The sequence below is a fragment of the Poecilia reticulata genome, linkage group LG3 (assembly GCF_000633615.1).
Source record: "Poecilia reticulata strain Guanapo linkage group LG3, Guppy_female_1.0+MT, whole genome shotgun sequence".
Taxonomy (NCBI): Eukaryota; Metazoa; Chordata; class Actinopteri; order Cyprinodontiformes; family Poeciliidae; genus Poecilia; species Poecilia reticulata.
The window spans coordinates 30,078,613-30,095,324 of record NC_024333.1 but is presented as its reverse complement, the minus strand read 5'-3'; the positions used below and the strand labels follow the sequence as shown (position 1 = coordinate 30,095,324).

Below are 16,712 nucleotides of genomic sequence, written 5' to 3'. Positions count from 1 at the left end.
ATATTTCATTTTCAGAGTACACCGTGAATACTTGCTACGAAGGAATATGGAAGCAAAGGAAAGCTCTTGGAAAAAAATGCTCAAAGATAGTGACTCCTAAAATTTTAAAAAGACCCTCGCATTAAGCCCTCCGCAGTACGGAATGTGCAAACCGAACCCTTTCATCATGCTTACTTGTTAGTGCTTCCTCTTTAAAGACTAGCAACAGCAGCACTTTCAATAAAACTCTGAGTGTGTGTGCGTGTGTGTGTGAGTGTGCTAAAGAAGATGAACGTTCAACGGGAGTATAACACATTGATTTTGCAGTTTGGCCCGGCTGCTCTCGGGCAGTGATGTGTGTCAGACAATTTATGACTCCGGGATGACAGCAGTCGTAAATTTTTCAGCATATATTTGCGTGAGTGGTCTTCTATTCATAAGCATACCGATACCAAATTTTACACAAACTTGGTTTTACACTTTTATCTTGTCTTGCATTCTGCTGAGCTTAATCAGTGGGTTTCCACAAAGACCGATGTATCTCATCTTGTTGACTGCGGCTGTTTGGTATTTATTATTTAACCAGAGACAGGAAGAACATGAAGAAGAGTCACAGTTAAATCTGTGCTTATCTATTCAAAAGCGTGACGTGCGATAATCCCAGTTCCGCTTTTTAAATCCCTCTGACTTTTAAGGATGTACTTGGCAACTATGCCGAGATGCTTGTCTGCGGCGGACTCATACATATCTTTGCATTTTTTACACCGAACTGCATTTTCTGGGCAGAAGGGGGGAAATTAGTTATAAAAAACTCTCTCCTGTCACTCTTTATTCCTGCCTAACACGTCCATCAGCCAGTCCAGGGATTTGACTATGCCAAGCAGCACCTGGGCCAGCAGGGAGGAGATGAGGAGACGCTGCCTGTCAGTCAGGACACTTTAGTGATGTCCCTACAAATCCGGGACACATCACTGTCGCTAGAAAAGGCACTGCAACAAGACGGGACAGCCAACAAAAAAAGTCACACTGCTGACAAACACAAAAGGTAAGATACTCCCACTGTTCCTCTCTTCAAGCTATGATCTCTGTTACCCTTTTATTTTCCAAAACTGTGTCAAAGCTATAATGTTGAATATTATATCAACAGCTTTGCTTTAGCTTTCTGGGGAAAAAAAAGATGTCTTTCTCCTCCCTTTTTCCTTACTGTTGAAAAGAGGACACTGAAGCCTAAAAATATGTATTTTTTAAAAACGAAGATGAAGCAATACTTCAGTCTAGTCGGAAATATCATTTTGATTTGTGCATCGTTGCATATTGAGAGCATGGCCAAAGCAACTTGTGTTTTCAGTACCATGAGTTAAAAAGCTTTTATTAGTTATTTTTCTGTAGTGTAAAACTTTCTTTGAAACAAATATGTATTTTGCAACCTAGAAAATGCGGTATTGCAGTGGTAAACTAACGTCAAAAGCCGTTTGGCTGAATCAAAAATGAATGATGAAAAACAAGATAAGTTGTATATTTTTAAGTAGCCTAAACATTTTTCTTTAATTTTTTGATTTTGTACTAAATTTGGTATATAAAAGATACTTTTCAGCCCCTCAAAAATGTTGACCTTGAATTACTGCAACTCACCTACTTTTGACCTAAATTTGTGATTCTGGTATTGTTGATGGAAGAGGCTGGTAATGAGAGACAGATATTAAGAATAAATGAATAAATAAATAAATAAATAAAAAAAAAACAGAGAAATAAATATTGCCATTCAGAAAGAGATTTGTTGGGGGTTTAGCAAATGTATACAGCTGCTTATTGCCCCCCCACCAGGGGGCAGCCCTGTTTAAGATTAGTTATAAAAATGAGAACTCAAAGTTCACCGAATATTGTTTATTTATTTATTGTTTAGTATGTATTATGGTTGACATTAAGAGGTTGATACGTTTTTTTTTATTCAAATTGATCAATTTTGTTTTTCTCAAGTAGCAGCTGTTGATACCAGGTTGTTCAGATGATACGTTAAAGTTTCTTAATTTCCTTTTTTGGTTTTATCTAAACAGCTGCAATATTTGACAAACATGCTAGTAAAAAAAAAATCCATGCATTCATACTTGGTGGATATAAAATCCTGCACTTCATTTGTCTTCTAATCACAATTTTCTTTCAGTGAAAGTGAACTACACGCCTCTGTTAGACTAACATTTCTTTGTGTCTTTCTCTCTGCAGCATTGCCTGCTTTAGAGTTTTTCATTGCTGTTATCAATTTTAACAGACTAATAGGGGTTAGAACATGATTCTTTGATCTCACAGCCAGTCTTGTAGTTTKTTTTTTTCAGCTAAGGACTGATTAGCTCTAAATCCAGCAAACACTACAGTGTTTGAAGTCATGGGAAGAAGTATGAATACAACAACTGTACAATTAATTTGCGAAGCAGTCGTGGCTCACTTTAGACATGAATGCACATTGTTAGAAACATACTCAACATATGCTCAACCATGCAATACGTAATGCGTATTGAACTATAGGTTGAAAAAACCTAATCTTGAACTCGCTGTAATTTTCTGACATATTTCTTCCAAGAAATTACAGAATTTTTTGCTGTTCTCTTAGAGTAATAAAAGTCATAATCTCTAAGGCTTTTAAAAATGTTGAAATTACCACATTTTCTCTTACTTTTATTCCAGGATTTGTTTGTTTCTCCAGCTATGTGACATAAATGAGTAATTAATATACAGAGGGAAGCTACTGGTCGTTGACACAGGCAGGGTTCAAATACCAACCTCAGGACATTTGCTGCATTCTCCATTCCCTCTCTCTGCTTGCTTTTTGCCTGACAAATGTGGATGAAGATGATCAGTGCCACAAAATATTAAACAATTAATTAATTCACACAAAAAAACCAAAACAAAACAGCGGTGTAATTTGGAGATAAGTTTCTTATTTTGCATTTTTTTTAGTTGCTTATAAAAACATACCTAAGATAAATGAATTTGACACAAGTGAAATGACATTTAGCTTTTTAAACATTACACGCAAAATGTTTGTGTAACAAGGAGATTTTTCTGTTTCATGCTGTTTAGCTTAAATCCAGCAAGACAGCTTGGCTGTGCAAGAAGTATTCTTTAAACATGCATAATAGTTTTGCAATTTATTTAATTTTGTTAAACACATTATAGTTAATGGACAAGAGCTTTAGTGGATATCGGGGAAAAGGTGAGGTTGTAAAAAAGGAAGGGATGACATAACCTGGCTGCCAGCCCAGCTTCCTGGGAACTTAACCGCCTTTCCTGTTGCTATGGTTACTTGCAGCAAGTTGCCAAGTGAAGACGGTTCCGTCATCAGCGACGAATCAGAGAAGCTGAATTCTAAGAGGGGCCTGACGGTGCCGAAAGTCACAGCGCAGCAGAAATCGACAAAGGAGGAGGCCCACAGGAGGGACGGTGAGAGTCGCACGTAGATGCAAATACAAACGAGTCATTTTATCGCTTCTTCGCTGGCAAGGTCAAGAGCTTAAAAAAAAAAAAAGCAAAGCAAAAAATATATTTTTCCCTTTTTGGATAAAGATGTTTGCACTGTCTAAGGTTTTCCATCGTACACCTGGTCAGTTAAAGGGAGTGCACTGGCACTGCAGCTTTTTGGTAGTCAGGTTTTCCATCGTACACCTGGTCAGTTAAAGGGAGTGCACTGGCACTGCAGCTTTTTGGTAGTCAGAAAGGTAACCACCCCTCCTCTGACCCCCCAGCACTAGGTGGGGATGGACCAAATGAATATGCATGAGACAGACACTTTGCTGAGACGGTATGGTGTGTTTGACTGCTGGTACTGTGACAAACCAAGATGAGCACACACACACACACACACACACACACACACACACACACACACACACACACACACACACACACACACACACACACACTCTAATACTCAACTCTTATAAGTCCAGAAATACCTTGTGAAATCTCATAACTCGTTGTTCCATTAAATTTTGTTCTACTTTGAATAATGTCTTGTTCTGTCCCCTGTTCTGAGGCTAAGTGCTCCAAATGTGGTGGACACGAGTAAAAATTCCTCCAGTTCCGTCTCTCTGCTTGTAAATTTGATCAAATTTGTCAGATTCTGATTTTCCTAACGGCTAGATTTGAATAATTCAACAGCTGAGTTCGGCGAAACTGGAACTGAGTCTGTTTTTTTTTTCTTTCTTTTTTTTCTGACGCTGGATAACGGACAAAAGTGCAGAGTCAGTTTCTTTCATTTATCACACAGATGCATTACCACAACACTGGAAGCCAAAGCTGTCCTTGTGATCTATTGTTTCTATCTACAACTTCATTTACTGAGACAGATGACTTTTGTGTGATACAATTCAGAAACTGATGGTTCACATTCTTCTTTTCTGGGGGGGGGGGGATGGAAGTAAGGGAAGAGGGCAGCCAGACAGGCGGGATGACAACTCTTCCCCCCGTTTTATTGATACGGTAATGATTATTGGTATTTGCTGTCTCTTTGTTTGTRAACTTCTGCTCTTGTCTTCAGATCCATACGACACATCTTCTGGCTCCCTGCAGCTGATTTCCATAAAGCCTGCAACTGCACAGACAAATTGCTCCCACCCTGCATCCTCCGACCGCAGCCAGGACTTGGCCATCGTCAACGGAGAGGTGATTTACACCCACATCTACACTTAGAGAGATGTTGGTTTTTATTGAGCAAGAACGTTACTTGGAGATATAGTGCTGTAAAACAGCGCTGGCCCTCTTACAGATTTCTCTCTTTTTTTTTGGTCAAACTTGAATGGTTTAAATTATCAAACAAATTTTTATGTCACAAAAAGATATTTTTATTATCGAATCATTGAGATCAACCATATATTTTTTACTCCAGTATGAATGGTCGCATCTTGTTCACTCTTCTAGAACCAGGAAATGACTGTAATAGAAACTGCCTGTCAGGATGAAGTAGCCTGAACAGCAACAAATTAAGTCCTGATCGAAATTAAAACACAGATGAGAAATAAATTGATTAAAGTCTCTTAGTCTGAATTGGGTTACAAAGAYGTTTTTGTAGGATTTTGGGCTCCAGCTAGTGAGAATGACTATCCATAAATAAAGACAATGTGGAAAAGTGGCAAAACTTCCCATGAGATGACCAATACTCCAATAATAACTACCGTATTTTTCAGACTGTAAGCCGCTACTTTTWTCCCACGTTTTGAACCATACGGCTTTTCTGTGGATTTTTCTTCTACCACCAGGGGGCTCTTTAGCAGGAAGTGAATCATTGGAAGTCAAAATTGGAAATCAAAGAAGAAAGTGCTAAATTTTCATTTACAACAAGCACATACTACCAGCAGGGACAACGAAGAAATTTCTTCAAACTCATACTGCCTCATCATGGAAACCACACAAAGAAAATGATGCCGCTGTTAAGTTGAGGGCTATCGATCTGGCAGTACAGGAGGGAAATAGAGCTGCTGCTCGGCGTGAACGAGTCCATGGGTCGGCGTTGGAGGCACAAGGCTGCGTCCTTAATTGCAGATTTAGTCCTTGTGGAAAACTGATAGCGGTGGAGACACCAGCRGCTTATAGCCCGGTGCAGCTTATATATGTACGTTTCCAGTTCATTTTATTTTTTTTATTTGTAGGTGCGGCTTAAAGAGAAGTGTGCTCTATAGTCCGAAAAAATACGGTAATCGAAGAAGTCATAAAAAAAATCCAGAATAACATCTTAAGAACTGTTTAACTCTCTTGTCTCCTTTATGGAAAACGTTTTAAAAATGAAAGAGAGACTGGGAAAAACAGCAATGACGTCCAGAAGGAACATTAAGGCTTGTTTACAATTTGCCAAAAACTATTCTGTGGACTGATGCAAGACGCAGGAAATATTTTGAATGTGTGACCATCTGTTAAAACTCAACACTGCCTCTTAGAAACTTAACATCATGCTAACAGTCTTACACAGTGGTCTGGAGCTACCTGGATATGTGCAAAGGACATATTTGAATCTTTCCTCCAGTTATTCCACTTCTTTCTTTACTTTGTCAAATCTTTGTGGTCATTTCCATTGCTCAACACTATTATGGATTTTACTCTATAAAAATTGCTTATTTTGAACTGAACCTATACATTTTAGAAATTAGGTTATAGCTTATTATTTAATTAGATTACCCCATGCCTCTGGAAACCCTGAAGCGCCATCACTTTAAAATATCTCTATCTCTGGTTATTTTGGATACTCTGAATCAGCTGTTTTATGCCGCTTTCATACTTTACATTTAATCTCTTCTTTCATTACTTAAGCCTTATGAAAAACCCTTCTCACCCTGCCATGAACCTGCGTGTTTGCTCTCGCCAAGCATTCCTCTCATGGCAGATATAGAAGATAATTTACCTTTCTACACACTSTTGGAATATAAGATTTCTTTATCAGATAAARTATTTTAATAACAATTCACCAGGAGTGGCTGTAAAGRCGTTCACTCTTGATGCTGATCGATATGCATTCCTGCTGCTCACAATGGACAAGACTCCTAATGTCCTCACTATCACTTTGATTTTCTTGTTTTGTCATTGTCAATCATACAGTCATACAGACTGTATGATTTTCTTTCACTTAGAATACGTTTGACTTTATCACAATGTTTGCATTGTGGTAGTTGCCTAATGCAATTGCTACATGTTGAAACAAATGCAGAGGCTTAATTGTCTCCCTGAAAAAAAACATTAAGTAGTATCAYCATGCCACAGCTTCCTTTGTTTAACAAGAGAAAAAGCAYTTCTTTAATTTAATTTACATCATATTCAACCCACAATCTGCACCAGAAGAATCAAGACGAATACGCTTCRCATTTTTAAGTTTTGATCACCTTGTGTTCAGTYGCACTTRTTGGTCTGCCCGCTCTTCAGGTCAACTTGGCGTTGAAGCAGAAATCAGACATTGAGCACTACAGAAACAAACTGAGGCTAAAAGCTAAGAAGAAAGGCTATTACGATTTCCCGTCCACCAAYGGCAGCAGCAGCGGCGGAGGTCGAGCCCTGGTGCATAAACAACGGAGCGACTATGAGAGGGAAGTCGGTGAGCATGGCAGACCTCTGGAGCCGGACGACGAACGAGGGTCCACATACGTCAAGTCTCACAGAAGGTAAGAGACTAGATGGAGTAGATGTATATTAATGTATATTTACATAGAGACAATGTTTTGACATTGCTTGCGTTCCGTTGCTGTCAAAAAGTTTCGGCTCTTTATATCAGGCTGTCTCATTCATCGACGCACGGTTCTTCACCCAGGAAATAACAGCTTTSTAGAATATATTGGTATGTCTTTCACCCAGAAACTTATCTTGCAATTGCATGTCACCTTWGAATGGACATTTTTTCCCCCCCATTCTTCTTAGCAGAAATAAATTCAACCAGATTCACTAGGATTTGTATTGGATTCCCAGTTTTATCTTTCTGAGAATACAAAATCCTCCAGGTCCGGACTGGGSAYGTTTCCTGAGGCCATCTCATTTTCCCAGAAATACGGTTGTGGTTGTTTGGGTTTACACTCAGAAACATATTTATAATCATATTTGTATCCGTCTCCCTCTATGCCTTGACGGTGCCCTCAGCTCGTCTTGCACAAAATTAKCTTTTTGGATGCTTCTAGTCCTTCTGCTTTGAGTTATCACACAGTTCAATTTGTGTCAATAATGATATGAATTTCACTTCACCACAGATCCATCTTCATCACTTTGGCATCTGTTTCATCATTCTAGCATACAGTGACTGATTTGTAATTTGCTGCATCAGTGGATTCCTTCTGTTCCCTCCTCTGAAATATATAAAGGGAGACATGGATATAAAACATACTAACTATTTAGTTGGTTTTTTTTTTTTAAATCTACCAGATTTTACATCTTGCCCAATAAACCTTAATGAACTTTTTGGACTTTGAAAAGGGAATAACTATCTTTTCCATGGCATGCTGGGACCTTGCCATGGRCCATTCAATGCTCGTGCCACCAAATCTGGTTCTGGGAGCTGATGAACTCTGCCAACGTGATTCTGTCCAAGGTTTTTATGGTCACAATCTCTTGTTGCTTTCAAATAATAATAATAATAAAAGTACAACTTCACTTTCCAGCACTAATTTTTAAATAACTTACCAAAATATAGCCACAAACTTTAATGTCGTTTTGCCACATATTTGTGAGTTGGAATGAAAATCATACATTGTTGCCAAATTAATTAATTAATTTATTTATTTATTTATTTATTTATTTATTTATTTATTTATTTTTACAAATAAAACCCAGTGTTGCTTACCACACTAGAATCAATGTGATACGGATACCGATTATTGATACTTTGGATTGATCTGCCCACCTCTACTGACATGTCTTGGTATCTGTTAATATTTTCCCCAACATGGTGTGTAATGACACACACCGRCTATATTAAGAGATCAAAAGAATATTAAAATCTAAAACTCTTGTAGTTGTTCACTAATGTGTGACCAACATTTTTATTTTTATCTTTGTCCTCTCCAAATGTAGCACCTTCTTTGTCAGCGCCACCCCTTTCAAACAGGAGTCCAATTATTTTCCTCACCTTGTTCGTCGTACCTCAARCAACAAACCGACGAGGTTCWTCTTCTGCTGAAGGCTCACGAAAGGCTGACCGAATAATTCGGACGCTTTGWGTAAAGAATTGCTTTTCTGCATGTTTGATTTGTGTTGCGCTCACTCRGTTTACTCTAATTGGCAGGCATTCCCAGGTCGGACAGATGGCCTATCGCAGCAGACAAAGCCTAAGCAGTCCAAGTCCCGGAGGAACTGAGATGGACCTMCTTGTAATGAGAGAGAGGCCCAGAAGAGGCATCCGCAACAGCGGCTATGATGTGAGTCCCGTGTCAACACCCACCAACCGTTTCGACCCAACCTAATCAGCCAGTTAGCAGCTAAAAAGCATCTCTTTTTTTGTTGTTTTTTTTCCAGAGCAATAGCTTAAAGGAGCACTCTACTGGTGATGAAAGAAATTTCACATTAAAGAAATGTGTTGTTTTAATGGCCAATGTTAGAGCTAACTTAAATGCACAGTTCCTCTCATTAGGGCTAACGGTTCCAAACTTCCCAAAACCTTTCTGGATGACAACTCTTGTCCAGAAGAGCTTGTGTTGTACATTTACATTGTTGAAGATATTGGCAGAGAAATGTGATACCGTAGAGGTGTAGTTAACAGAGACTTTGGATTAATTATACTCCAACTTTGGCAAATGCCAAGACCTTTAGGAAATGCAGACTCTTGTTGCAGAAATATAACATAAGTTCTAATTTTGTTTTTCTAAAAAAATGTGACCAAATTTCACAGATCAAGTAACTGAGCAACGCTAAAAAAGTCGGTTCCACAACTGTAACATATGCAATTAAATGGGAACCTTGATTATAAGGATTATGAGGACTCTGTGAAATCCCTCTCTCTTTACTGTGAGATTCTGTGTGCAAACAGAGCTATGCATTAGACCTGTTCAGCTCAAGAGTGGTTTGAAGTGTTCTGCAAACTGTGAGCAGAGAAACGGGCAATTTATAATTAAATGTAAACATTTATAAAGCGGGCTGCACAGTGGCGTAGTTGGTAGAGCTGTTGCCTTGCAGCAAGAAGGTTCTGGGTTCAATTCCCGGCCTGGGTCGTTCTGCATGGAGTTTGCATGTTCTCCCTGTGCATGCATGGGTTTTCTCTGGGTACTCTGGTTTCCTCCCACAGTCCAAAAACATGACTGTCAGGTTAATTGACCTCTCCAAATTGCCCCTAGGTGTGAGTGTGTGTGCATGGTTGTGTGTCTCTGTGTTGCCCTGCGACAGACTGGTGACCTGTCCAGGGTGCATCCCACCTCTCGCCCGGAACATTAGCTGGAGATAGGCACGAGCACCCCTCCCATCCTCACCAAGGGACAAGGGTGTAAGAAAATGTATGGATGGATTTATAAATCATTGCTGGGTGATGTGCAGCTGTTTTGTTGCTAACACGCTTTTATGGTCTTGAAGTCAGAATATTTTTAGCGTCAAAGAAATTCGAAACATTTATCTAAATTTCTACTTCATTAGAAAAGTGCAGGCGTAGTTAAATGGAGCATTTGTGCAAACTGATGGTGCTTTGGCTCATTYTGGCCTACACAAAAAAYGGCATCAGAAATCTCGCATTGGTCCAGTGACAAGCATTCACCTCACCATCACAAGGGGATTGAACTGCAGAGAAAGTMTGACACGTCCATCTGGGAAAAAAATAAGTTCTTATACTTCTATGACCATGTGTTGGTTTGCACTGTGTTTTTTCATGAGTCCTGGCCTTGTTGAATACAAAGGGACCGGTCTGGCTGCAGATTTAAGTCTCTTGCCTTTTTCAGGAGGGCTGATTTATGAGGTTCTCTGTGCTGGCTCTACTGTGGCTGCCCTCTTTTTGCACAGGAAGTAGGGCAGCCTCAAATTGTATAAATTTGTCACTGTGCTGGACTACTGAATAGAAGGACATAGTGACAAAAAAAAGTATGTTAAAAGATAAAAAAATTATKAGGACAATAAATACTGCTCTCAATAGCGTACACACCCCATAAAAATTTGACCATGATCAATCTTTTCAAAACATATTTGTATTTACAAATGTTGCATTTACTCTGGACACGTCAAATGAAAAACTAATTTGTTGAAAAAAACATCACATGTAACTGCAGTCTTTAGCAATACTGGATTTAAACACCCTTTAAAAAAACAACCACCCCCCCTTCCCTGCTAAAAAAAACAAATGTAAAGTATTCAGTCTTCTCTTTGTCGCCAGTGATAATAAATCACCTGAACCACAACTCAGGTTCAAATCCTGATAACAGCAAAGAMATTTCAAAGGAATATCAAATAAACTCATTGTACAAAGTATCATTCAGGAGAAGGCTTCAAAAACTCCTCTGTGGTGTAAATCCAACATGGCACAATGAAGGTTTGGGTATCATCAATTCTTAAGGATCTACAAGAATATCTTCTCAGCACTAGAAATATTTCACAATCTCCTTTATCTTTATTGTGTTCAGACTAAAAAATAGGGTTTACTGTAAATAAAACATCCAGTTCTGACAAAAAAAAATGAAATAAATAAATCTGAAACCTTGTAGTAGAATGTAATGTGGTCTGATGAAACCAGACTGGACCTTTTGCCAGAAAATCATAAATGTTTTACACAAAACAAACACAGAAAATTGCCAGAYGAATAACATGCCCACGTTGAAACTTTGTGGGGATAACGCCATCTTTCTCTGGATTCTTTGTCACATTTAACTGTTTTTCTTTTTGTCTTCAGCTCTCATAGTTTTTGAAGAGTCAGTTGAGTCTAATCTACTGTGTATATATTTCACAGACTGAGCCGGAGCTGATCGAGGAGACAAACGTTGATCACCTCCTGGRGCCGCGAAGGTACATGTACGGCCGTGGCCTTAAAGGCCACTCAGAGACGTCCACTCTGAGCTCACAGCCGTCCATCGACGAGGTGCGACAGCAGATGCACCTGCTGCTGGAGGAGGCGTTCAGCCTGGCTTCTGGGGGCCAGTCCACAACTGGAAGGCACGGCCACCACCAGCAGCCCCCTYCGGACCAATACAGCCCCGCGCCTCCTCTCCCCTACGTAGACGTGGTCAGCAGCGTTCCAGGCACCATGAGCTCGGGCCGGGGCGGACTCCACTGGGTGCCATCTTACGGAGCAGATATTTATCAGTGCAGCCTGCCTAAACCTGTGAGTTGGAGAAGCTATTTCGTCTTTTCAAGTGACCAATCCAAAAACAAGTTCTTTGATCAAAAGAGTTCTCGCTGTCGTTTAAGGCCTTTCGCTTCACCCAGCTTCCTGAGATGACCGTGGGTTCTCCGCCTCCTTTACCGCCTCGCACTGGACCTCCTCASAGAACCTCCTTAAGACGGTAAAAAATGAAGACAGCCATGAATGAAAAGAGGAGTTCGTTTTCAAAAYGACACGGATGACAAAGATACTGAAACAAGACGATTAAGAATCGRAGCACAAGCTTCGCCAAAATACACAAAAGCCAATGTGTGGCACCTTGTAAAGGAAAACACAACAATCTTTCCTTAAACAGGCGCTTGGTAAGATTTGGAAGACATAAAAGATTAGCAAAACGGATAACACAAAAACAGACACCRGTGGAGACAAACAACCATCTTTCGTTTGCTAACCTTTTGGATGCTCCTTTTTTWAAAAAAAMAWTCACATAAACATTCATATTCAGGGGCTGTAAGAAGATTCGTTGTGGTAAGGGTGATTTAAGGCCTTGTTATAAATTTTTATAATGAACTCGTGTATAGAGAGATGGCAAGAATACTAATGATGTTATTATTTATTTCTTTTTTTTRCGTGGAGTGTGTGCGCCCTCTAGTGGTGGCTTTCTGCTGCAGTTTTTTGTTCATGCCTCTCTAATGTCTTGACTTAGTTCCACCTCGGACTTGGGGCCTAAGGGAAGGAGCTCAGAAACATCTGTCGCTGAAATGCGGAGTCAAAGTGAGAAAAACCCATACGGGCCATTCACCCGAGCAGCACTTCCATCTATCGCTGCAGAACAGCCTGTGCCAAACTACTCAGGTAAGCAGACGACGAGGCGATTCAGAATTTAAAATGCTTGCATCGAGTCTTTATATAATAGCCTTTCATTTTGATGAAAAAAACCCCAACAAAACAACGATTGACTGTTTTTATTTAAACAGGAAACCCTATTACTGCTGTCTACGCCATCCCCGCTGCAAAGCCAGGGTACTCAGAGTATTTTGTCCCCACGTCCCCTACGTCCTACCATAGTCCCTCTTGGATGTCCTATCCACCAGAACCTGAGGATGTCCAGCCGCAGTGGACAGACTCTGTAAGAAACCCCATTTATCCTGTTTGTTCCCCATCAAGGCTCACTTAAAAAAAAAAAAAACTACTAAAAGAATAATATCAGATGTTGAGAATACATACAGTATTAAGTGTATTATTAAGAAACTAATGTTGGTGCCCTGTGATCACCCATAAGCATCACTTTTTAGTGCTTGTTATAGATACTTATTTGTATTTAGGTCTGTAATAGTGATTTTGCGAGCTTTCGAAAGATTCATATTTTCTTGCAAAAAGAAAAATCACAACGAAACCCAGTGCAACAAACTGTGCTCAGCAGTCACCTAATTAGTAAATTGAGTCATCCTGGAAACAATTTTATCTCGGTGTAAAGTAGAGTTGTTCTGTGAAGGCTTGTTATAGTATTTCCACTTAATTTGTCAGGACAGCAGTCAGAAAGTTCTGGAAATCTTTTCATTTCAATTCATAGTCCTGCACTGATTTGCACACTTATGTGCTCCTGCTTTACTGTTAAGATTGTGTTTTTCCTTTCCCTTCCTGTGCACTMTGTTTTCAGGTACCCCTACCTGGGTATGCTGAAGCTTTTCCTAATCCTCGTTACCCACAGGGGAGTCCCACCAGGCTACCCCTGCAGTACAGCCAGACACTGGAGCAGCCGCCCACTGCTCCTCGCACAGTATCTGAGCAAAGCCTCCCCCAGGTGCTGAAGGACATGGACAGCATGCCTCTGAGCAGCCTCTCCACCTCTGCACTTGTGCAGGCTATAAGACAGGAAGTGGCCAAGCTAGCGAAGAAACAGAATGACATTTTTGAGTTTTAACACACGGACGTGTCTGGGTCTTCGCACAGAAGGTGATGCTTCTTCAGCTCCGTTTTTAACATTTGTACTCTCCGACAGACTGATCTTTAATTGCTGATTATCCACCTCTTTTTGCACACGACCGGTGTACGTCAGCTCATCAGTTAGGRAAACTTCAAAAGATTTGTTTAATTTCAGAAAATAACAATTCCGTTTTCTGTCAATGACGTCCCAGGTAATTATGCACATATCTATGTAGATATATCAGTAGGATAAAACTAAAGGTCAAAAACATTTTTTTTTTTTCTGGACCAGATTAGGATCTTAGTGGGTCTTATAAGAGAAAATCCATTAATGTAATCGTCTGTACTGAGAGGACCAAATTCTTCCTGTCAGATGGGTTAGTATAACTCACAGTGTATATGAGCATGTACAGTTTAAGGACATTGTGTATCTAACCAAGCCTGTTATTAAGCGTCAGCTTAAACGAGATGGGCAAGATCGGGATCAGCTMTTTCAAACATTAATCTCAGAATGAAAAACACATTCATTTTTAATTTTACTCTCTGTAGTTTCTTTACATGTCTGAGGAAAAATAGCATATCAACAACACAAACCGCAACCTTTCTTGATAATCCGACGGTTCTGTTTTAAAGGTTTAGTAACTGGAAATTAACAAATGGACAAAATACAATTTAAATCTTCTTCTTCTTCTTTAAATCCTATTTTAAAATCAATCTAACAGGATTTATTTGGGTTTACACAGGATGATGTAAGGTGCAGATGAGATGTTTGATTACTGAACTGGGTTTATTGGTGAATTTTCCAAGGATGCAGGCTTGGGGAATACTCTGAATACAGATTGCAATATATTTAACTCTTTATTAGAGTTTAAATGTTTGAATACTTCAAGAATGTCTCCAGTGAGCTTATGTCCACAACCAGCTCAACAATTTGGCAGGTTAGTGACTCAAACGATTTTGTTTACAAACAGCCAAAGTAATGGACATTTTCAATCCTTTTTCATGCTGTTTGTAGTCCATATTTTTACTCACCAGTCATAAGTCTGTGACTGCATGGCTAATTTTAAGCAAAATATTCTTTTGCCAGTCAAACACCTCTAATTAGCAATGGTATAAACTACAAACATGTCAGACTTTGATGAGAAGTCTGGTACTGAGGCACCTGCAGCAAAACCTTCAGGCCCAGTGGATTGTAAAATCAGGTCTTTACATTGTGTCTAAAATGATGCATTGCAACACAATGAGCCTTGTCATTGCCTTTACTTGTTGGCGGTCATATATTGGAATTCAGCAATGTATTCTTGTATAGAAAGATGTCTTCAAAATGGTGATGGGGACGTGAAATAAGTTTTTCACATGTGAAATGTTGACCTAATAAATAATTTTGTGTGAGATATACCAGTGGATCTTTAAGTTAGAAAACCATCGTGAAATTGATTTATTTCAGTAATTCTTTTCAAAATGCAAAACTCATGGTTTCTAAATTCATTACAAACAAAGTGATGCATTTAATGAAAAAGCTGGGCAGCGTGCAATATTCCTCGGGTGTAATGTCTCTGCAGGTCACGTTCTGGTAAAAGTCAAGTTCTCGCACCGGGAATAAAATATGGTTTTCAGAGGTGATGGCACTTTGAGCAGGGACACAAAGGAGGAGAGAACGAAGGAAACGGAGGTGGTTTTTTTTTAGAAGGAGTTGGCTAATCTCGTTTTACGACTTGAAGATCAGACCAATGTAACATTACAATACAGGGGATCCAAATCAGCTGCATAAACTATCCAGTCAAGTAAGGCACACATAAGAAAATCAGTTCAAACATGGTTTGTTTGTTTGTTTGTGTGAAAATATTCCAGCTCTGGAAGGAAAAAAGAAAAAGACCTCTGAGATTTTCTGCAGAGAAGTGCATGTAGTATTGACCTGTAGCAGGGGTTGCGTGATTTGCATTAACACTGAGATTGCCAACTTGTACTGTATGATTTCTAATAACCTTAAAAATGTGGATTATTATATAATCAGTGCTGGGAAGTTGTCAGCTTTGACACCAGAGAGATATGTACGAGTGAAGTTGCCTTTGACTATTTCTCATTCGTGGAACAGCAGGCTGCTTTTTTTTATCAGTCCTGAATGAAGTTAGCCTTTCAACTGTTGAACAAATCCTTTGTCAGCTCAAGTAAATAAATGTTTATTTATCATTTGACTCCATGTGTAAGTAGATACATGAAGCCTCTTGTTCTCAAACTCGTCAAGAACTCGGCCGTTACTTGTTCGGCGAGGCACTTTTGTCTTAAAAACAGAACTGAAAACCGTTTTTTGTGTGAACACCTTTCTACATTCTCATGCTGGATAACTACAGTATTAAATAAAAGTATCTGAGGGGGTTTATTGAATGAAACATGAGAATTTATTCAATAAAGTTAAAAGTGAGCTAACTATCGGAAAATCAACATCTTTTTGTCCTCATGTGACATTTCCTCATTTTCTTTTCATCTGTTGCTTGATCTTATTTTCACTGATGTTATTTAGAGATGAATCTATCACAGAAAAAAGATGGGAATTGAGGGAAATGTTAACCTAAATATTTCAAATGAAATAAATGATTTTATCAAATAAAAAACAGTTGATTTGTGCCTTTTTTTTTTATTTAAATTTCCACATGTCACATTTTCCAAAATGCCGTTGGTAAAAGAGTCAAAGCCGTCGATGCACGGAGGCTCTTAAAGCGTTCTGGACAGTGTTACTTTTTCATACTTCAAGTCATTAAATAAAACAATTACAATTTACTGGGTAAACTTTAAAGCCACATGCCAATTTTGGCTGACACATTCTGGAGGAAAGTAAGTAAAGCTTTATTCATATAACACTTTACAAGATAAAAAATCACAAAGTTCTTCAACAAACAAAATAACAAATACACAAAAGAAACTATGTGTAAGGCCAACAATCTGAATTTTATATTTGTACTTTTTTGTTGTTATTTTTATGTCCTTCTGTTTATGCATATTTTTCTTAAAATCCCAAAGGTTTCAAAGGTTATTTGCATTCTGTATTGCTACTGCAAAA

At 39.0% G+C, this 16,712-nt stretch overlaps 1 protein-coding gene across 1 annotated transcript in view; it reads left to right on the top strand.

Moving 5' to 3' along the window:
- Window positions 1-16,260, top strand: part of kiaa1549lb (KIAA1549-like b) — a 63,020-nt gene extending 46,760 nt beyond the window's left edge. Inside the window, exons 13-22 of the mRNA XM_008405887.2 lie at window positions 834-1,024; window positions 3,284-3,414; window positions 4,511-4,635; window positions 6,880-7,115; window positions 8,723-8,855; window positions 11,357-11,728; window positions 11,815-11,909; window positions 12,435-12,583; window positions 12,706-12,857; window positions 13,389-16,260. Of these exons, the coding sequence (XP_008404109.1) occupies window positions 834-1,024; window positions 3,284-3,414; window positions 4,511-4,635; window positions 6,880-7,115; window positions 8,723-8,855; window positions 11,357-11,728; window positions 11,815-11,909; window positions 12,435-12,583; window positions 12,706-12,857; window positions 13,389-13,652 (1,848 nt within the window). The 3' untranslated portion in view covers window positions 13,653-16,260. The remainder of the gene's footprint in view (window positions 1-833; window positions 1,025-3,283; window positions 3,415-4,510; window positions 4,636-6,879; window positions 7,116-8,722; window positions 8,856-11,356; window positions 11,729-11,814; window positions 11,910-12,434; window positions 12,584-12,705; window positions 12,858-13,388) is intronic.
- Window positions 16,261-16,712: the final 452 nt, after the last annotated feature.